The sequence below is a fragment of the Salmo salar genome, chromosome 15, assembly GCF_965601325.2.
Source record: "Salmo salar chromosome 15, fSalSal1, whole genome shotgun sequence".
Taxonomy (NCBI): domain Eukaryota; kingdom Metazoa; phylum Chordata; class Actinopteri; order Salmoniformes; family Salmonidae; genus Salmo; species Salmo salar.
In genome coordinates, this window is record NC_138305.1 from 94,782,258 (window position 1) to 94,803,514 (window position 21,257).

The window sequence follows — 21,257 nt, forward strand, 5'->3', positions numbered from 1 at the left end:
TTTCAAAGGCACTAAAAAGGTCCTGACTGTTGTCTTTGATGTTATTGCTGGACAACAATGCAAGGGTAAGGATGTCAGAGCTAGACTTATACTGATGTTTGCTTGTTTGTTGAATTATTGTACAAGTTATTCAAAAAGATTCTGAACATTATGTTTTTTACCCTCTGTCTATGATTGGCAACGAAAAGAAACTCACCATGCCAGGCCTGATCAACAAGGGGAGTCAGAATGCTCTGCCTCTCAGTGTCTGCGAGATCACTTCCTGTGTCAGAGGTTACACCCTGGCCCTGACAGCATCCATGACCTACAATAACTTCGAGGATAATCCTATTGAGGGTGAGAACCTCATTTGTTATTACAAATATAAAAGTTATCATGAACATTCTCTGGGGGCCTTATACAAGTGTGTTTAGAATTATGATTTTGAATTTCCTTCCCTTGTCTCTTGTCTCCAGAGCTTCCACAGTGCTTCTCAATATCAATCATTACTTTTAGTTAGTTTTTACTTAATTGCCTGTTTGTCTCTGGTTAATGTTAACTGTATTTGATGTAGGTGTCTTCATTTACCCGCTGGAAGAATGCTCTACTGTGGTGGGATTTGAAGCTATGATCTCCAACCAGATAATAACTGTGCAAATCAAAGACAAGTCCAAGATTGATGACTGTTACTTTGATTGCTGCACTCCAACTAATGGTGCCCTTCAGAGTGGCAGTGGTAAGGATGGGTCTCGTGTGAAGTGCTGTGGTCAGTCGTTGTGTAGTTTGGTCCCAGATCTGTTTGCACTGTCTTGCCAACTCCTATGGTCATTCGTGTGACAATGACAATAGGAGATGGAAAGACAGCACAAACAGAGACCAGGCTAGTGGTTTTGGGTCCAACTATCTTGATTTCTAGTCCAATCAATAAGGATAATATTTCTCAGAAAAATACAAAACATTACCATTTATGTGAGTTGTTCTGCTATGGTATTCCAGGACATATTGTGCTGGATGAGGACTTGGAGAGGACAGTGTTGGTGGTGAACCTAGGGGTCATCCCCCCTCTGGAGACAGTCAACGTGTTGGTCAGCACCTCCTCTGAGCTGCCCACCCTGCCCAACGGGGGTATCCGGGTCACCTCACCCACCGTGTGCACCCCCAGGGTCCAGAGGACCATCAACGAGGAGCAGGGACTCTCCCCAAACTTCCACAACAGAGCGTAAGAATACCGTGACAGAGTGTCATCATCATAACCACAACTGAATGTCACCACTGTGCCACAGCTGAATGTCAATGCTATCTTGTCCAAATCAAAACTCTATGGTGCCATTTTGATCTTTAAAGGAAACTTTAACTTTAACTGTTAACTTGGAGGTTAAGTTATTCACAGCATGCCTGCATCAGACATCAATTATTTCAAATGTTGGGTTCCCGAGTGGCGCAGCGGTCTAAGGCACTGCATCTCAGTGCTCGAGGTGTCACTACAGACACCCTGGTTCAAATCCAGGCTGTATCACAACCGGCCGTGATTGGGAGTCCCATGATTGGGCGGCGCACAATTGGCCCAGCGTCTTCCGGGTTTGGCCGGTGTAGGCCGTCATTGTAAATAAGAATGTGTTCTTAACTGACTTGCCTAGTTAAATAAAGGTTAAATTAAAAATAATAATAATAACACAGACAGAGAGATAGCCGATTGGTGGACAAGTGTAACGTAGACGCTGGGAGTCAAGAAGCAGGTGCAGGTGGCAAGTTTAATATAACAAACATGGAACGATACAACGTAGGAGCAGCGTCTAGACATGAACAACAGAAACAATAATGCCTGGGGAAAGAACCAAAGGGAGTGTCAGATAAAGGGGAGGTAATGAGTGAGGTAATGGAGTCCAGGTGTGCTTAATGATGAATGCCAGGTCGGCGTAATGATGGTTCCCAGGACCAGTGGTTAGTAAACCGGCAACGTTGAAGCCGGAGGGGAGGAGCAGGAGTAGATGTGACAACAAGACTTTGAATTAAATGACTAGGATTTTCTATTGTGGTATTTTCTGGCACAGGAGGGACAGCAGGCATAATTGTGCCCTGGATCCAAATAAGCAGACTCCTATCACCCCCCAGCTGTACATGGCCCAGCTGCTGGAGGAAGAGGCCATCAACTCCATTGACTATGAGTTTAGCTTCCAGCTGGAGATCAGAGCCCCGTATCTCCTTGCAGGTCAGACACAACATACAACCATCTACACGTTGCAGTTTATTTGTATTATAATACAATTTATGTTCCACTGACCAACAGTGACTTGGATTACCAATAGGCATCTTTCCTCTATGAGTACAAAGCTACCTCTGTTCACACAAACAAGATTCATTTGAGTTTTTTTGGGATATCTTTTTCTAGTATTTTCATGTGATTCCACTGTTTATTCTACACTGTAGATGCTTTATAGGTGTCTTTGTGCAGGTGTGGAAAGCCCCTCTCATGCCATCCGGGCCGACGCAGACCCCCTGGCCCGCTCAGCTACCAGCGTCGTCATCACACTGGCTGACAAGTACACTTACGACTGCCCTGTGGAGATCATCATCTACCCCAGTGGTGGGTACTGTACTGTTGTGGACACACCACTCACCATTCAGCCTGCCAGGGACTACCATTACTCATGCCTCTTCAAATACAATATCACATACACAGAATAGGCCAGTGTTACATTTTATGTTTTAGTCATTTAGCAGATGCTCTTATACAGAGCGACTGGATAGCTAAGTGAGACAATGACACATCACAATCGTATCATGTACATTTTCCCTCAACAAAGTATTCATCAGCAAAGTCAGTGCTAGTGGGAAAATCATTGACTATCCACTGCAAACAATTCGTCCTGTTATTTATATGTGGACAGTTAATCAGATCACACGGGAGTTGAGTCATCATCCTTCGCCTGAGGGCATAGCGGGATTTCTTATAAGTGTCCGGATTAGTGTCCCGCTCCTTGAAAGCGGCAGCTCTAGCCTTTAGCTCGATGCGGATGTTGCCTGTAATCCATGGCTTCTGGTTGGGATATGTACGTACGGTCACTGTGGGGATGATGTCGTTGAGGCACTTATTGATGAAGCCGATGACTGAGGTGGTATACTCCTCAACGCTATTGGATGAATCCCGGAACATATTCCAGTCTATGCTAGCAAAACAGTCCTGTAGCATAGCATCTGCGTCATCTGACCACTTCCATATTGAGCGAGTCACTGGTACTTCCTGCTTTAGTTTTTGCTTGTAAGCAGGAATCAGGAGGATAGAATTATGGTCAGATTTGCCAAATGGAGGGTGGGGGAGAGCTTTGTACGCGTCTCTGTGTGTGGAGTAAAGGTGGTCTAGAGTTTTTTTTTTCCCTCTGGCTGCACATGTGACATGCTGGTAGAAATGTGGTAAACATGATTTAAGTTTCCCTGCATTAAAGTCCTCGGCCACTAGGAGCGCCGCTTCTGGATGAGCATTTTCTTATTTGCTTATGGCCTTATAGAGTTGGTTGAGTGCGGTCTTAGTGCCAGCATCGGTCTGCGGTGGTAAATAGACGGCTACAAATAATATATATGAGAACTCTCTTGGTAGATAGTGTGGTTTACAGCTTATCATAAGGCGAGCAATACCTCAAGACTTCTTTAATATTAGACATCGCGCACCAGCTGTTATTGACAAATAGACAGACACCCCCACCCCTTGTCTTACCAGACGTAGCTTCTCTGTTCTGCCGGTGCATGGAAAATCCCGCCAGCTCTAAATTATCTGTGTCGTCGTTCAGCCACGACTCGAGGAAACATAATATATTACAGTTTTTAATGTCCCGTTGGTAGGATAATCTTAATCGTAGGTCATACATTTTATTTTCCAATGATTGCACGTTAACCAATTGAACGGATGGCAGTGGGAGTTTACTCGTTTGCCTACGGATTCTCAGAAGGCAGCCCGACCTGCGACCCTTTTTCCTCCGTCTTTTCTTCACGGAAATGACAGGGATTTGGGCCTGTTCCGGGGAAAGCAGTATATCCTTATTGTCGGACTCATTAAAGGAAAAAGCTTCTTCCAGTTCGAGGTGAGTAATCGCTGTTCTGATGTCCAGAAGTTATTTTCGGTCATAAGAGATGGTAGCAGCAACATTATATACAAAATAAGTTTAAAAAAAGAAGTTACAAACAACGCAGAAAAACTAACAAAATAGCACAGTTGGTAAAACGTCATCCATCCTCTTCGGCGCTATCTTATCATGATTTTATATGTTTTATTTCATAGTTTTGATGTCTAAACTATTATTCTACAATGTAAAAATAAAGAAAAACCTTGAATGAGTAGGTGTTATAAAACTTTTGACCTGTAGTGTATATATACAGTATATACTGTATATATATATCTCTCTCTATCCTTACTTTCTTCTCTCTCTCTTTCTTTAAACCCCCACCCCCCCTTCTCTCTCTTTCTCTATCTTAGTCCTCTCCTGGTTGTCTTAATCTCTGCCTGGACCAGTTGTCTTCCAGAGGCAGGAATGGGTCCCCAGATTGCTTGTCCAATAAGGCTCTAAAGAGATGGCTTTGTTTACAAACGCCCCTGGGGCCAGTGGCTTGCTATGCAATTCAATTCAGTCCACTGTGGGACTGGGGTTTTAATCTCATCAAGGAGACTGCTGAGCACAACCAGATGGCCAAGGCAATAGAGAGATGTATGGAGTACTTGCCGGAAGCAGTTTTCCCTCAGTTTTTGTATAGTGAAATTAACTTAAAATGATTTAGAAAAGTGATTGTTGGACGGTTTTCATCAAAAGCTTGATTTACTAAATGGTCAATAAAAACAGCTCGCCATGAACTTCACTGCAGAGAGATGTATTGAGGGATGCCTGTGGAGAGAAGAATATGAGCAGAAAATAGCAAAGCACTTTCAATCACAGTAGTGGAGCTGGCATATGACTTGACAACAATAGCATTTCTCTGGAATCAAAATCCAAGAGGGACCTCAGTCTGATCATAGCTGAATCACTCATGGACAGACTACGTAAGCATAAATGGTACCATATATCTGTCATGGTAAAACGGGATGCGTGAGATAACAAGCAGCATTAGTTCCTGTGCTCAGGATAAATCACGATTTCGCAAGTATTAGAATTGTTTTTATTTTGGTAGGGGAGGGGACATTTGGCCCATAGACTTGCCCGTAACTTGCAAAGAGAGTGGGAGGAGCTCTTCGTTACGGTTCCGCTCCTCGTTCTATCACTTCTTTTAACACCCAGAACTTAATTGAGCACCTAACCAATTACGTAAGGCTTTAGTTATGGTTTAACCGAGATTAGTCTGTGACAGAAATATATACTACTTGGCCACATCTGCCTTTTCTCTGACAGGTGTTTGCAGGAATTGCGTATTGTACCCTTCTATCAGTGTTATGGCTTGTACTGAAACCTGCTTGTTGTCAAGGTGATACTGTACCATATTAGTCTAGTGCCCATTGTTTCCTACTAGATCCTCATCTGCCTCTTGTGCTGATTGAGGATGGAGACATGACACTGGAGGAGTACGATGAATACCTCACAGGGAAGAGTGACTACATCAAGGCCATCAAGAAGGACTCCAGTAATGAAAATAAAGTGAGTGCTGCATCTGATCTGATGTGATCTGCGTCTTACCCAGTAGCCTTATTGAGTGACAAAGAGGCAGCTATCTGAGAGGACTAATATAGATTAAAGAGGCTTTGTAAAATGGCAAGAGGCTGCTTATAATTAGAGCAGAAAAGCATATAGCATCATGAATATTCAATAACAACAGATAATGAGACCTCTCTTATAAGAAAAGATAGCAGTTTTGAAACTAAAGTAAAAGTGCAGTAACTGCAGTCGACTGTGGTGTTTTGGATTGCAGAAATTGGATTGCAGTAATTGCAGAATAATTGCAATGTACTGCAGTTGAACTGCAGTTATACTGCACTGTAACTGCAGTTATACTGCAAAATAAACTGTTATTTTGGCCGCAGTACTTGAAGTATACTGCAGTTATACTGCGCACTGACTACAGTTATACTACAGTGTACAGCAGTCATACTGCACTCTGACTACAGTTATACAACAGTGTACTGCAGTTGTACTGCACACTGACTACAGTTGTACTACAGTGTACTGCAGTTATTCTGAACGCTAACTAGAGTTATACTAGTGTACTGCAGTTATACTACAGTGTACTGCAGTTATTCTGAACGCTAACTACAGTTATACTAGTGTACTGCAGTTATACTACAGTATACTGCAGGTATACTGCACACTAACTACAGTCATACTACAGTGTACTGCAGTTATACTGCACTCTGACTGCAATTATTTTTTGTAAGGGCTGCGTATCCACACCTTTTGCCAGTTTTGTGTGATTTGTTAGACCTGGTTTGGCCTGTATTAGTAGTCCTTTCCAGTATTCCTGTGTCCATTATTATTATATGAAAGCAATTTATTTATTTCAACCTATCTGAGATCATTTTAAAACCACACATGAATGATACACATTGGAGTTAAAGTGTGTTGTTTGAATGGTGAGTTTATTCTTTTTCTTGAGGTGAAATCGTGTCGGTACAGATTGTACCTTATTCTCCACATGTCTGAATGGCACTACTGTGGTAGATACAATTACATCCTTAAGTGACCAGTAGACCTCAATGGGAGGGAGAGAGAGGACACTTAGCCTAAATGATGTGTGGGATAAAAAGGGGTTACTATGGAAACCACAAAAAGTCCTCAGTGTTCTGCTTGGAATTTCTACCTGCAAGAACACATGCACCAGTTGATTGAGTGTCCTTTCTCTTTCAAATCATTTGGGTCTCATTCAAAACAAATTTCCAACCGTAATTTCCTTGAATTATACATTTTTATTTAAGAAGCATAGCTGAAATCAGCTTCTCAAAAACGTTCCGTATGGAGAATATTTTAGTGTTAGATCTACGTATCTAATGGATCTTAGCATGAAGGAAACAGCTGTGTTGTAGTTTAGCGGAACGCTGCCTTGTAGAGCTATAGCTCATTTTAATAAAATTATAATGCTTTTCTTATCAGATGTGATATGCAAGATATGTATAAAAAATGACATGTACAAAGTCATTGCTGTATGTGAATATGGCTCTTATGCAAAGCTTGCATGATGTGATTGGGATCTCATTCTCTTTATTTAATCATTTTCTTACTGTATCCTCTGACCATGTTATCCTCTCACCATGTTATGCTCTGACCATGTTATCCTCTCACCATGTTATGCTCTGACCATGTTATTGTCTGACCATGTTATCATCTCACCATGTTATGCTCTGACCATGTTATCCTCTCACCATGTTATGCTCTGACCATGTTATTGTCTGAACATGTTATCCTCTGACCATGTTATCCTCTCACCATGTTATGCTCTGACCATGTTATCCTCTCACCATGTTATGCTCTGACCATGTTATTGTCTGACCATGTTATCCTCTGACCATGTTATCATCTCACCATGTTATCCTCTGACCATGTTATCCTCTCACCATGTTATGCTCTGACCATGTTATCCTCTCACCATGTTATGCTCTGACCATGTTATCCTCTCACCATGTTATGCTCTCACCATGTTATGCTCTGACCATGTTATCCTCTCACCATGTTATGCTCTGACCATGTTATTGTCTGACCATGTTATCCTCTCACCATGTTATCCTCTGACCATGTTATCCTCTCACCATGTTATGCTCTCACCATGTTATGCTCTGACCATGTTATCCTCTCACCATGTTATCATCTCACCATGTTATGCTCTGACCATGTTATCCTCTCACCATGTTATGCTCTGACCATGTTATTGTCTGACCATGTTATCCTCTGACCATGTTATCCTCTGACCATGTTATCCTCTCACCATGTTATGCTCTGACCATGTTATCCTCTCACCATGTTATGCTCGGACCATGTTATTGTCTGACCATGTTATCCTCTGACCATGTTATCCTCTCACCATGTTATGCTCTGACCATGTGGCCAAATGAAGGTGGATATCATTCGTAAGCGTCTCCACAAGGACATCCTCCACAACCCTGCGGTTATGCTCAACTTCTGCCCAGACCTCAAGTCCATGACCTCTGACCTGAGGAAGGTGCATGGAGAGTTTATCTTCCTCATCGACCGCAGTGGGAGCATGAGCGGGGTCAACATCAGCTGTGTCAAGGTACTGTCATGACTTCATAACACATTGAAAACCCATTTGTAATCTATTCTTAATAAGGGCATAAACATAATGAACTGAGAAGTTTGGCAAAACTAAACCTGGAGGATGGAGACTTAAGGGCAACTAAAGTAATGGAATGAATTATGAAGGAATAACATAGTTTACTAATTAGATATGTAAGATGTGCTATTAATGACTCAATGACTCACTGGTCATTTGATGGAATGGTCAATGGAAACTCCTCTCAGCTCAGCCTTTATTTCCAGTGCATCTGACTGTAATGTTACATGATTGGACTGGGCTGAGAGTGGTGATGTTTGACTAACCCCTGTTGGTCTGTCACGCACAGCAGGGCAGCGTGACTCATACTCAGAAATCTTCTGATTGGGGAGAGATGGGCTTCCTCTCCCTCTGACACCCCAAAGCCTGACTTAAATCAAATTAAATCAAATTGTATTTGTCACATGCGCCGAATACAACAGGTGTAGACCTTACAGTGAAATGCTTACAAGCCCTTAACCGATGATGCAGTTTTACGAAAATACCTAAAACAATTTTTTTTTTAAAGTAAGAGATAAGATTTTTTTTTTTTTAAAGAGCAGCAGTAAATAACAATAGCAGGGCTATATACAGGGGGTACTGGTACAGAGTCAATGTAACAATGTGCAGGGGCACCGGTGATAATTATGTACATGCAGGTAGGGTTGTTGAAGTGGCTATGCATAGATAATAACAGAGAGTAGCAGCAGTGTAGTGGGGGAGTGCAAATAGTCTGTGTAGCCATTTGATTAGCTGTTCAGGAGTCTAATGGCTTGGGGGTAGAAGGTGTTTAGAAGCCTCTTGGACCTAGACTTGGCGCTCCGGTACCGCTTGCCGTGCGGTAGCAGAGAGAACAGTCTATGACTAGTGTGGCTGGAGTCTTTGACGATTTTTAGGGCCTTCCTCTGACACCGCCTGGTATAGAGGTCCTGGATGGCAGGAAGCTTGGCCCCGATGATGTACTGGGCCTTACGCACTACCCTCTGTAGTGCCTTGCGGTTGGAGGAAAAGCAGTTGCCATACCAGGCAGTGATGCAGCCGTCAGGATGCTCTCGGGTGCAGCTGTAAAATCTTTTGAGGATCTGAGGACCCATGACAAATCTTTTCACTCTCCTGAGGGGGGATCGGCCAGGTCAGACCGATGATGATGAAATAATTTCTCCTCGGTTTCTTTGATCTGCCAGAAACTCCCCCAAAATGCCAGGCCCCAATTTGATAGCATCTTTGACTGAATATAAGGAGAAAGAGAGATTTCTATGACACCAAAATGCCAGCGACCCCAAAATGCTAGCGAGCACCAATTTGATTGCACCTTTGAAAATGGGAGAAAGAACAGTGGAGATTTTCTATGACACAACGACTTCAAATTGACAAAAAGCATTGAAGTTTCCTGTGAGCTGACTCTCTAATCAATCTCTGCTATAACATTCTCTATCCACTTTCTCTGTATTGCTGCATGTCATGAAGAAAGTCCATTACATATAACAAGTGCTTCGTACGTGCATGCTTTATGACAGAGAAAATGCCATTACTGTTACTCAGTGGGTCAGAGGAGGGTTGTATTTCTTTATTTTAAAGAGTAAAAGAAAGGAAATCATGTAATTTCTGTCAACTTTTTGTCATAGCAACAAATTACGGGATTTCATTTCTCTTCACCATTATACACCGAGTGTACAAAACATGACATAGACTGACCAGGTGAATTCAGATAAAGCTATGATATTATTGATGTCACCTGTTAAATCCATTTCAATCAGTGTAGATGAAGGGGAGTAGATAGGTTTAAGAAGGATTTTTAAGCCTTGAGACAATTGAAATATGGATTGTGTAGGTGTGCCGTTCAGAGGGTAAATGGGCAAAACAGTATGCAGTATGAGATTATTCAAAGTAGCCACCCTTTGCCTTGATGACAGCTTTGCACACTCTTGGCATTCTCTCAACCAGCTTCACCTGGAATGCTTTTCCAATAGTCTTGAAGGAGTTCCCACATACGCTGAGCACTTGTTGGCTGCTTTTCCTTCACTCTGCGGTCCACCTCATCTCAAACTATCTCAATTGGGTTGAGGTTGGGTGATTGTGGAGGCCAGGTCATCTGATGCAGCACTCCATCCCTCTCCTTCTTGTTCAATTAGCCCTTACATAGCCTGGAGGTGTGTTGGGTGATTGTCCTGTTGAAAACAAATGATAGTCCCACTAAGCGCAAACCAGGTGGGATGGCGTATCGCTGCTGTGGTAGCCATGCTGGTTAAGTGTGCCTTGAATAAAATACAAAAATCACTGACAGTGGCACCAGCAAAGCACCATCACACCTCCTCCTCCATGCATCACGATGGGAACCACACATGTGGAGATCATCCTTTCACCTACTCTGCGTCTCACAAAGACACGGCGGTTGGAACCAAAAATCTCAAATTTTGACTCATCAGATCAAAGGACAGATTTCCACCGGTCTAATATCCATTGATCGTGTTTCTTTGCCCAATCAAGTCTCTTCTTCTGATTGGTGTCCTTTAGTAGTGGTTTCTTTGCAACAATTCGACCATGAAGGCCTGATTCACGCAGTCTCCTTTGAACAGTTGATGTTGAGATGTGTCTGTTACTTCAACACTGTGAAGCATTTATTTGGGCTGCAATTTCTGAGGCTGGTAACTCTAATCAACTTATCTTCTGCAGCAGAGGTAACTCTGTGTCTTCTTTTCCTGTGGAGGTCCTCATGAGAGTCAGTTTCATCATAACGCTTGATGGTTTTTGCGACTGCACTTAAAGACACTTTCTGTTCTTGAAATGACCAATAAACTTTGATTCAGTCATAAATAAATGAAACATTCACAAAGAAAGTGTATTAAATACACAATTTGGTGTAAAAAAACTGCATAATACAGTGAAATATGATTACAGCCAAACTTGAAATGAATGGTTGTTATTGTGCATACTCTTTCTAATAATACACTGGCCCGTCCCTCTGTCACACAGAGATGATAATAATAATAATAATAACACAATGGATTATGTTGCACTTCTCTAGTGCACCACAAAGACACTCTCCAGTGTATAGTAACTAGCCTGCTGACAGAGAAGATGGAGATAAAGTTGTAATCTGGTCATACTGCCGCAGCCGAAAATGTTTAAAGGTCAAGAATAACACTTGCAGCCAGGTGAACAAGGCTGGTTGTTAGAGAGTGTCTTAAAGATTGACCGCCTTGTCTGCCTGTCTTGTTCTTTTTCCTTTTCATTTCCAGCTCTCTCCCTCTCTTTCCCTCTTTTCTCATTCTCCTCTCCTTCGTATTGACCTTGTGTTTCCATCATTTCTGTTCTGTTCCCAGGATGCCATGGTGGTGATCCTGAAGAGCATTGTGCCTGCCAGCCTCTTCAACATCATCGGCTTTGGCTCCACATTCAAAACACTGTTTTCTACCAGTCAGAGCTATGATGAGGTATGAGGCAAGCAGAACATAGTGTTTCTTTTTTCAGGTCAATATTATTGAACTGCATGTCAGTGATAAAATCTCTATTAGTAAATGCTTAATCTTGCGTGACAGATTTCACAGCTACAGGTAGTACAGGTAGGGGTGACCGGTAGCATAGCGATTAAGAGCAGCGGGCCAGTAACCCAAAAAATAGCTGGTTCGAAAAATCTGTTGATGTGCCCTTGAGCAAGGCACTTAACCCTAATTACTCCAGTAAGTCGTTCTGGATAAGAGCGTCTGCTATATGACAAAAAAGGTAAACTGTAAATGTAGTCGGAGTACGAGTATAATTCACAGACACACTTGTCTGCCTCTGTTAGATGACTAAATGTTATTGTGTGTATTATTATAATAAATGCTGCTACAGTATGCTTCCCCCCTGTCTTTTCTCTGGGCAGCTACAAGTGTCTGTCACAAGAGACTCAAGACTAGTAAAATGCTTCTCCCCTGTCGTCTCCATGCTTCAGGAAACAGTAACCATGGCTTGTGAGTACATCAGGAAGATCCGAGCTGACATGGGTGGCACTAACATCCTGGCACCACTCAACTGGATCCTGAGGCAGCCCATGCACGCGGGTCATCCACGCATGCTCTTCCTGCTCACAGATGGGGCCGTCAGCAACACAGGGAAGGTCATCGAGCTGGTCCGCAGCCATGCCCGCTACACCAGGTTAACACACCATCAACTTACTTAACTTTGTTGTCTCCAATTGCTATAGACTACCGTATTCAAAATTATGGCATTTCCATGTAAAAGATCCCATGAGCACCAACATGTGAAGTTCATAGGAGCATGTTAAAGTGGGTGTCAAATGAAAGCTAAGAGTCTATATTTTGGGGAAATTAAGATACATTTTCCAACCATTTTCCATCTTAAGTAAAGGCTTTGATTTCTGGATAAACATACAGAAAAAGGAGTCTTAGATAGCATCTACCAGAAAAAGTATTAAAAAGTATTAGAAATACTTCAAAACACAATAATGTTTAAGTAGAGACCCCTGCCCACTAATATCAAAACAAATGTTCTGCCTTCTGTAAGTTTAAGAAACATTGCCTTGTGCCTTGAAATTCCATTACCAAAAATCCACATATCTTTAAGATATTTTCTCATTTCTCTCCCTTGTGAGGTGGGAGGATAATGAAAGTTCACAGAAGTAACAAGTAATGGTAGACATAGTTATATTTAATGCTATCAATATAGTTTATGAATTATTAAGTGATTAAAACTCGTAATTCCATTGCCAACTTGGTAACTGAATTACCCAAAAATCAGTAACGGAATTACTGCAACTGAATTGGCTACAATGGGAAATCATAATACTCACAAACCACAGTTGGGTCTCCTGATACTGTCCTCCCTTCCACTGCCATACTGTTATGTTCAGCTCATAGGGTCTCCTGATACTGTCCTCCCTTCCACTGCCATACTGTTATGTTCAGCTCATAGGGTCTCCTGATACTGTCCTCCCTTCCACTGGCATACTGTTATGTTCAGCTCATAGGGTCTCCTGCTACTGTCCTCCCTTCCACTGACATACTGTTATGTTCAGCTCATAGGGTCTCCTGATACTGTCCTCCCTTCCACTGGCATACTGTTATGTTCAGCTCATAGGGTCTCCTGCTACTGTCCTCCCTTCCACTGGCATACTGTTATGTTCAGCTCATAGGGTCTCCTGCTACTGTCCTCCCTTCCACTGGTATACTGTTATGTTCAGCTCATAGGGTCTCCTGCTACTGTCCTCCCTTCCACCGGCATACTGTTATGTTCAGCTCATAGGGTCTCCTGCTACTGTCCTCCCTTCCACTGGCATACTGTTATGTTCAGCTCATAGGGTCTCCTGCTACTGTCCTCCCTTCCACTGACATACTGTTATGTTCAGCTCATAGGGTCTCCTGATACTGTCCTCCCTTCCACTGGCATACTGTTATGTTCAGCTCATAGGGTCTCCTGCTACTGTCCTCCCTTCCACTGGTATACTGTTATGTTCAGCTCATAGGGTCTCCTGCTACTGTCCTCCCTTCCACTGGCATACTGTTATGTTCAGCTCATAGGGTCTCCTGATACTGTCCTCCCTTCCACTGGCATACTGTTATGTTCAGCTCATAGGGTCTCCTGCTACTGTCCTCCCTTCCACTGGCATACTGTTATGTTCAGCTCATAGGGTCTCCTGCTATTCTGCTATTCTAATAAATAAAAAAACAGAAATGTCACATTTACATTTAAGTATTCAGACCCTTTACTCAGTACTTTGTTGAAGCACCTTTGGCAGAGATTACAGCCTCGAGTCTTTTGGGAATGATGCTACAAGCTTGGCACACCTGTATTTGGGGAGTTTCTCCCTTCTTCTAGGCAGATCCTCTCCATCTCTGTCAGGTTGGATGGGGAGCGTTGCTGCACAGCTATTTTCAGGCCTCCCCAAAGTTGTTCGATTGGGTTCAAGTCCGGGCTCTGGCTGGGCCACTGTGTGCTTAAGGTTGTTGTCCTGTTGGAAGGTGAACCTTTGCCCCAGTCTGAGGTCCTGAGCACTCTGGAGCAGGTTTTCATCAAGGATCTCTCTGTACTTTGCTCCGTTCATCTTTCCCTCGATTCTGACTAGTCTCCCAGTCCCTGCCTCTGAAAAACATCAGGAGCATCAGAAACTGTAAGATTGATGAATGTAAAAATACTTATTAGAATATAAGAGTATAGAAGTAGTAGGCCTATATTTCATTAAAACATTTCAACTTCAATTGAAAAATAATATAATATATGCCATTCGAAATATCTTTATAGACTACATTTTAATTTGATAAAAAACAAGAGTTTCTAAAAAACAAGAGTTTCTCCCCTTCTTTTAGGCAGATCCTCTCAATCTCTGTCAGGTTGTATGGGGAGCGTTTCTGCACAGCTATTTTCAGGCCTTTCCAGAGATGTTCGATCAGGTTCAAGTCTGGGCTCTGGCTGGGCAACTCAAGGACAGAGACTTGTCGTGAAGCCACTCCTGCGTTGTCTTGGCTGTGTGCTTAGGGTCGTTTACCTGTTGGAAGGTGAACCTTCGTCTTCCAGCTGAAAAACATCCCCAAAGCATGATGCTGCCACGACCATACATCACCGTAGGGATGGTGCCAGGTTTCCTCCAGACGTGACGCTTGGTATTCAGGCCAAAGAGTTCAATCTTAGTTTCATAAGAATAGAGAATATTGATTATCATGGTCTGAGACTCCTTTAACTGCCTTTTGGCAAACTCCAAGTGGGCTGTCATGTGTCTTTTACTGAGGAGTGGCTTCCGTCTGGCCACTCTACCATAAAGGCCTGATTGGTGGAGTGCTGCAGAGATGGTTGTCCTTCTGGATGGTTCTCCCATCTCCACAGAGGAACTCTGGAGCTCTGTCAGTGTGACCATCAGGTTCTTGGTCACCTCCCTGATGAGGTATTGTGTGTATATTGAGGAGGATTATTTTTATTGTATCCATGTTATTTCATAGTTTTGATGTCTTTGCTATTATTCTTCAATGTAGAAAATAGTCAAAATTAAGAAAAACCCTTGAATGAGTAGGTGTCCAAACTTATATATATATATATATATATATATATATATATATATATATATCTATATATCTATATATATCTATATATATATATATATACAGTGCCTTGTAAAAGCCCTTGGTGCTTTTCCTATTTTGTTGCGTTACAACCTGTAATTTAATTGGATTTTTATTTGGATTTCATGAATTGGACATACACAAAATAGTCCAAATTGGGGAAGTGAAATGAAAAAAATAACTTGTTAAAAGAAAACTGAAAAGTGGTGCATACTCCTTTTGCTATGAAGCCCCTAAATAAGATCTGGTGCAACCAATTACCTTCAGAAGTCACATAATTCGTTAGATTGCACACAGGTGGACTTTATTTAAGTGTCACATGATCTGTCACATGATCTCAGTATATATACACCTGTTCTGAAAGGCCCCAGAGTCTGCAACACCACTAAGCAAGGGGCACTACCAAGCAAGCGGCACCATGAAGACCAAGGAGCTCTTCAAACAGGTCAGGGATACAGTTGTGGAGAAGTACAAATCAGGGTTGGGTTATAAAAAATATCAGAAACTTTGAACATCTCGCAGAGCACCATTTAATCCTTAATTAAAAAATAGAAAGAATATGGCACCACAACAAACCTGCCAAGACAGGGTCGCCCACCAAAACTCACGGACCAGGCAAGGAGGGCATTAATCAGAGAGGCAACAAAGAGACCAAAGATAACCCTGAAAGAGCTACAAAGCTCCACAGCGGAGATTGGAGTATCTGTCAATGGGACCACTTTAAGCTATACACTCCACAGAGCTTGGCTTTACTGAAGAGTGTCCAGAAAAAAGCCATTGCTTAAGTAAAAAAATAAGCAAACACGTTTGGTGTTCACCAAAAGGCATGTGGGAGACTCCCCAAACATATGGAAGAAGGTACTCTGGTCAGATGAGACTAAAATGTAGCTTTTTGGCCATCAAGGAAAACGCTATGTCTGGCGCAAACCCAACACCTATCCTCACCCCGAGAACACCATCCCCACAGTGAAGCATGGTGGTGGCAGCATCATGCTGTGGGGATGTTCTTCATCGGCAGGGACTGGGAAACTGGTCAGAATTGAAGGAATGATGGATGGTGCTAAATACAGGTAAATTCTTGAGGGAAACCTGTTTCAGTCTTCCAGAGATTTGAGACTGGGACAGAGGTTCACCTTCCAGCAGGACAATGACCCTAAGCATACTGCTTAAGCAACACTCGAGTGGTTTAAGGGGAAACATTTAAATGTCTTGGAATGGCCTAGTCAAAGCCCAGACCTCAATCCAATTTAGAATCTGCGGTATGACTTAAAGATTGCTGTACACCAGCAGAACCCATCCAACTTGAAGGAGCTGGAGCAGTTTTGCCTTGAAGAATGGGCAAAAATCCCAGTGGCTAGATGTGCCAAGCTTATAGAGACATACCCCAAGAGACTTGCAGCTGTAATTGCTGCAATTGTGGCTCTACAAAGTATTGACATATTTTTTTTTTTTGGGGGGGGGGTAGTTATGCACACTCAAGTTTTCACGTGAATAATGAAGAATGTTACAGATGCACAAATACCTCCCTAACCTGCCCTGTTATTGTGGTGAGAGGTAAGCATGTCTTGGGGGTATGATTATCTGTAATCATGGTAGCATCCACATGAATATAGAAATGTTTAGAAACATATTCGATTCTTATTTACCATAAAAGTGACTCTAAAATTACACAATACATTATTTACCATTCATTTCTACTGGGGCACAAAATAATCTGAAACACAACTAAAACAAACAACAAATAGATCCAACAAGTCACAGCTTGATGATGTTATTGTGTGCTAGGAATATGGGACCAAATACTAAACTTTTGGCTACTTTAATACACATATAAGTGAATTTGTTCCAATACTTTTGGTCCCCTAGAATGGGGGGATTATGCACCCGTTATGAATGAAAATACCCTCAAATTAAATCTGACAGTCTGCACTTTAACCTCATAGTCATTGTATCATTTCAAATTCAAGGTGCTGGAGTACAGAGCCAAAACAACCAAAAATATGTCGCAGTCCCAATACTTTTGGAGCTCACTGTATATTCTGGAGAGGGTACATGATAGGCTTAGTGACCACAGTTTATTGTTATTTATAATAACAGAGGGTTTTGTGATGCAATCTCCACAGCAGGAATAAAGTAATCCATATGATGTCTCTTATGTTAGAACAGCTATTAAAAAAATCTAAATCTCAATAAGTGACTGTTGAACTACACATCAATTTTAAATACTTTTAGATGAAGCACAAAAATGTTTAATATAGGTACCATTGACTTGCATTGGATTTGCGTGACAATGATTGCGGATGATGTCACCAAGGGGAAGCATGTACAGGGGAAAAAAGGATGTGGCCCAGAATTGACCCCTGAGGGACATCATAGTGAATAGGTGCTGGGGACAATACTGAACCACCCATGCTCACTGAGAAATGACTGGTTCAGGTCATAGATATGACCTGAACCAGTCGAGGGCAACGCTGGAGATTCCCACCCACCTCTCCAGCTGGTCAACAAGGATGTTACAGTATGATCAATAGTATCAAACGCGGCACTGAGATCCAAAATAACTACAATATAGCTTTCACTGTCATCAGCAGCCAACAGAAGGTCATTACTGACTTTCAATAAATCAGTGTCTGTGCTGTGAAGTGAGTGCAAGCCTGACTTACATTTTTCAAATAAGTTGTTCATACTCAAACAAGCCACCATTTGCTTGATGACAACTTTTTCAAAAATCTTGGATAAAAAAAATAAGTTTAGAGAGAGGTCTATAATTACTCTGTGAGGAGGTAGAGCTTTAATAACAACACAGCTCAACAGAATCCTTTATACATCTCCTTTCTTCACCTCACCCCAATATCACCTTTATCTCTGAGGCACACATTACCAGTCAGGTGCTTTTGTCCGCTCGGCACCATTCATGCATTGCTCAGTGTGAGGAAAAATTGCCCTTTTCCCACCCTTTAACAAAATGAAAACCACTTCACTGTGTGCCAGTGTCCTTGAGGTCCATTATATTCTTTATGATGCTATTGAGTTCTATTGATGGAAAGATCTTAACATTTGCATTGACCACTTATCCTGGAGCGTCCTTTTTTGTCATGAAATAACAAACGGAAGAGGCATTTGGTGTTTATTGAGTTCAGTTGTTATTTTATTGAGCTATATGTATGTGCTGAAAATGGCAGGGTTATGGTAAGACCATAATAAGGGCTGTGTATGCTCCTTTACGTCGCAGAGAAATTCCAATGAATGTACTTGTACTCACAAATGGTAATGAATGAAAGGTAAAGTTGAACTCGAGGTGTTGCATCCCTCTCCTCTCCTCTACAGGCTGACTCTCAACCGGACGAGACTCCTGACCCGGGCCGCCAGGGGCTTCATGTTTCGCTCACACAGGCAAAACCAGCGACTCTGTGGGGGAGAGTGAGAACGAGAACAAAGACTACATTCCTCTGGTGCGTTGCTGCACAGGTGCACCATTAGATTTAGATAAAAGACTGTTCGCTTGATCTAAATACAACCAACTGCCCATATGTTCTACATAGTTTTTAATAATGTTTACTGTAATTCACCAGTGACAAAAGGGCATGTTTTTGAAAATATAAATGTTAAATGATAAACTCAAATCAAATCAAATAAAAATGTATTTGTCACATACACATGGTTAGCAGATGTTAATGCGAGTGTAGCGAAATGCTTGTGCTTCTAGTTTCGACCATGTAGTAATATCTAACACGTAATCTAACCTAACAATTTCACAACAACTACCTTATACACACAAGTGTAAAGGAATGAATAACAATATGTACATAAAAATATATGAATGAGTGATGGCCGAACGGCATAGGCAAGATGCAGTAGATGGTATAGAGTACAGTATATACATATGAACATATGAGATGAGTAATGTAGGGTATGTAAACATATAAAGTGGCATTGTTTAAAGTGACTAGTGATACATTTGTTACATACATTTTTCCAAAGTGGCTAGAGTTGAGTCAATATGTTGGCAGCAGCCACTCAATGTTAGTGATGGCTGTTTAACAGTCTGATGGCCTTGAGATAGAACCTGTTTTTCAGTCTCTCGGTCCCAGCTTTGATGCACCTGTACTGACCTCGCCTTCTGGATGATAGCGGGGTGAACAGGCAGTGGCTCGGGTGGTTGTTGTCCTTGATGATCTTTTTGGCCTTCCTGTGACATCGGCTGGTGGAGGTGTCCTGGAGGGCAGGTAGTTTGCCCCCAGTGATGCGTTGTGCAGACTTCACTACCCTCTGGAGAGCCTTACAGTTATGGGCAGAGCAGTTGCCGTACCAGGCGGTGATACAGCCTGACAGGATTCTCTCGATTGTGCATCTGTAAAAGTTTGTGTTTTTGGTGACAAACCGAATTTCTTCAGCCTCCTGAGGTTGAAGGGGCGCTGCTGCGCCTTCTTCACCACGCTGTCCTGTGTGGGTGGACCATTTCAGTTTGTCCGTGATGTGTACGCGGAGGAACTGTCCACCCTCTCCACTACTGTCCCGTCGATGTGGATAGGGGGCTGCTCCCTCTGCTGTTTCCTGAAGTCCACGATCATCTCCTTTGTTTTGTTGACATTGAGTGTGAGGTTATTTTCCTGACACCACACTCCGAGGTCCCCTCACCTCCTCCCTGTAGGCCGTCTCGTCTGGGCATACTTGAACTAGTCAGTAAAGATAAAAAGGAGTTGACGACAAAAAAGCTGCAACAATGAGAGAAAATCTGGTACTTACTGGTATCAAAGAAAATGAGGGCGAAGATCTTAAGGTGTAGGGAAATAATTATTTCTGTAAGCACTACCGATCCCAGGCGAGACTCGACAAAATCAAACTCAAACGTGTACACCGTTTGGGACAGAGAGGACACAGATATGAGCGCCCAAATGTTGACAAATTTGCATTCTTTAAAGATAGAATATTAAAGATAAAATAACCGCTGGCATGAAAATAGGCATGAATGAGCAGTTCCCAAAGGAAATTGCAGAACGGTGCAAAGTTCTGTACCGACTCTTCAAGGTGAATAGATTAAAAGGGAAACGTGTAGCTCTCGTAGTCGATACACTGTGTATTGATAACAAACTGTTCCAAGACACGAAGACTAATCCAAGGCTATTCTAAATATTTCCCAGAGTCGAATAATGGAACACCCAATACTAACCATGGCAGGGATTGTATTATTTATTTTTTTACAGTAAAATACAACAAACTGATAAAGAAATAAACTACAATAGACTATACCGTTCAAGATAGGGACTGTTGTAAAATAATTAGTATTCGACTTTCTATTTATCAGTATATATAAATAGATAAAAGACAGCATTAGAAGAAAGGATAATAATGCAAAAGTTTGCAAAAGTCTGAAATTAGGTAGGAATCAAAATGTAGGGATAAAACACAGGACATAGACACAGTGTTTGGGTATGTGCGGGTGTATTGTGATGGAAGGTGTGGTGTATGTTTTTGTGTTTGGAAAAGTGTGGAGTTAAGTGAGTGAAAAAGGGAAATGGTTGCAAATGCCAGAGCCCATGTGTGTCTGCGAGCAGGGGTTGTGACAGAGAGAGCTTTCAATTTTGTGCGGATATGTGATATACATTTTAAAATAAATAGTGAATATAGTGTATTTATTTATTTATTGTCCTATCATGATGGAACGGTCCCCAACCCTATACCCTAGACACCCACCTGAGCAACCCATACACTAAGGGGAAGTCCTTATCTGTTTTATAGGTCTACTGCAAGTATATGCAGCCAAGGCAGAAATATAAACATGGTCAGCAGCACTGCCCCCTCAAGATTCTGAGCCTGCCTGGCAGGGTTGGTCTTACAAAGCCAAAGCACCCGGATGGGTGGAGCATAATATACAAGGAATTTTTCAGAACTGCTAATAAGAACCTTGACGACAGTGTACCTATTCGGTGGGAATTCCGGTGAAGTGCCCCTACCCAGGTAGTGGCAGTGCTGGTAACACTAGCTGCGGTA

The 21,257-nt window shown here is 42.1% G+C and overlaps 1 protein-coding gene across 1 annotated transcript; it reads left to right on the forward strand.

Annotated features, from left to right (window-relative positions):
* Positions 1 to 190: 190 nt before the first annotated feature.
* On the forward strand, positions 191 to 18,690 carry LOC145860825 (von Willebrand factor A domain-containing protein 5B1). The gene is made up of 10 exons (XM_082961507.1): positions 191 to 336; positions 554 to 715; positions 976 to 1,198; positions 2,031 to 2,188; positions 2,432 to 2,563; positions 5,470 to 5,594; positions 7,999 to 8,175; positions 11,538 to 11,648; positions 12,149 to 12,351; positions 18,594 to 18,690. The coding sequence occupies exons 1-10, from the start codon at positions 198 to 200 to the stop codon at positions 18,688 to 18,690; spliced, it is 1,527 nt and encodes a 508-aa protein (XP_082817633.1). The 5' UTR covers positions 191 to 197.
* Positions 18,691 to 21,257: the final 2,567 nt, after the last annotated feature.

Bases quoted from the DNA above. Each gene is read 5' to 3' on its own strand.
- LOC145860825 (XM_082961507.1), top strand. From the start codon at position 198: ATGCCAGGCCTGATCAACAAGGGGAGTCAGAATGCTCTGCCTCTCAGT. The intron at 1,199-2,030 runs GTAAGAATACCG...TTTCTGGCACAG, and splicing joins CCAAACTTCCACAACAGAGC to GAGGGACAGCAGGCATAATT. The intron at 2,564-5,469 runs GTGGGTACTGTA...GTTTCCTACTAG, and splicing joins GATCATCATCTACCCCAGTG to ATCCTCATCTGCCTCTTGTG.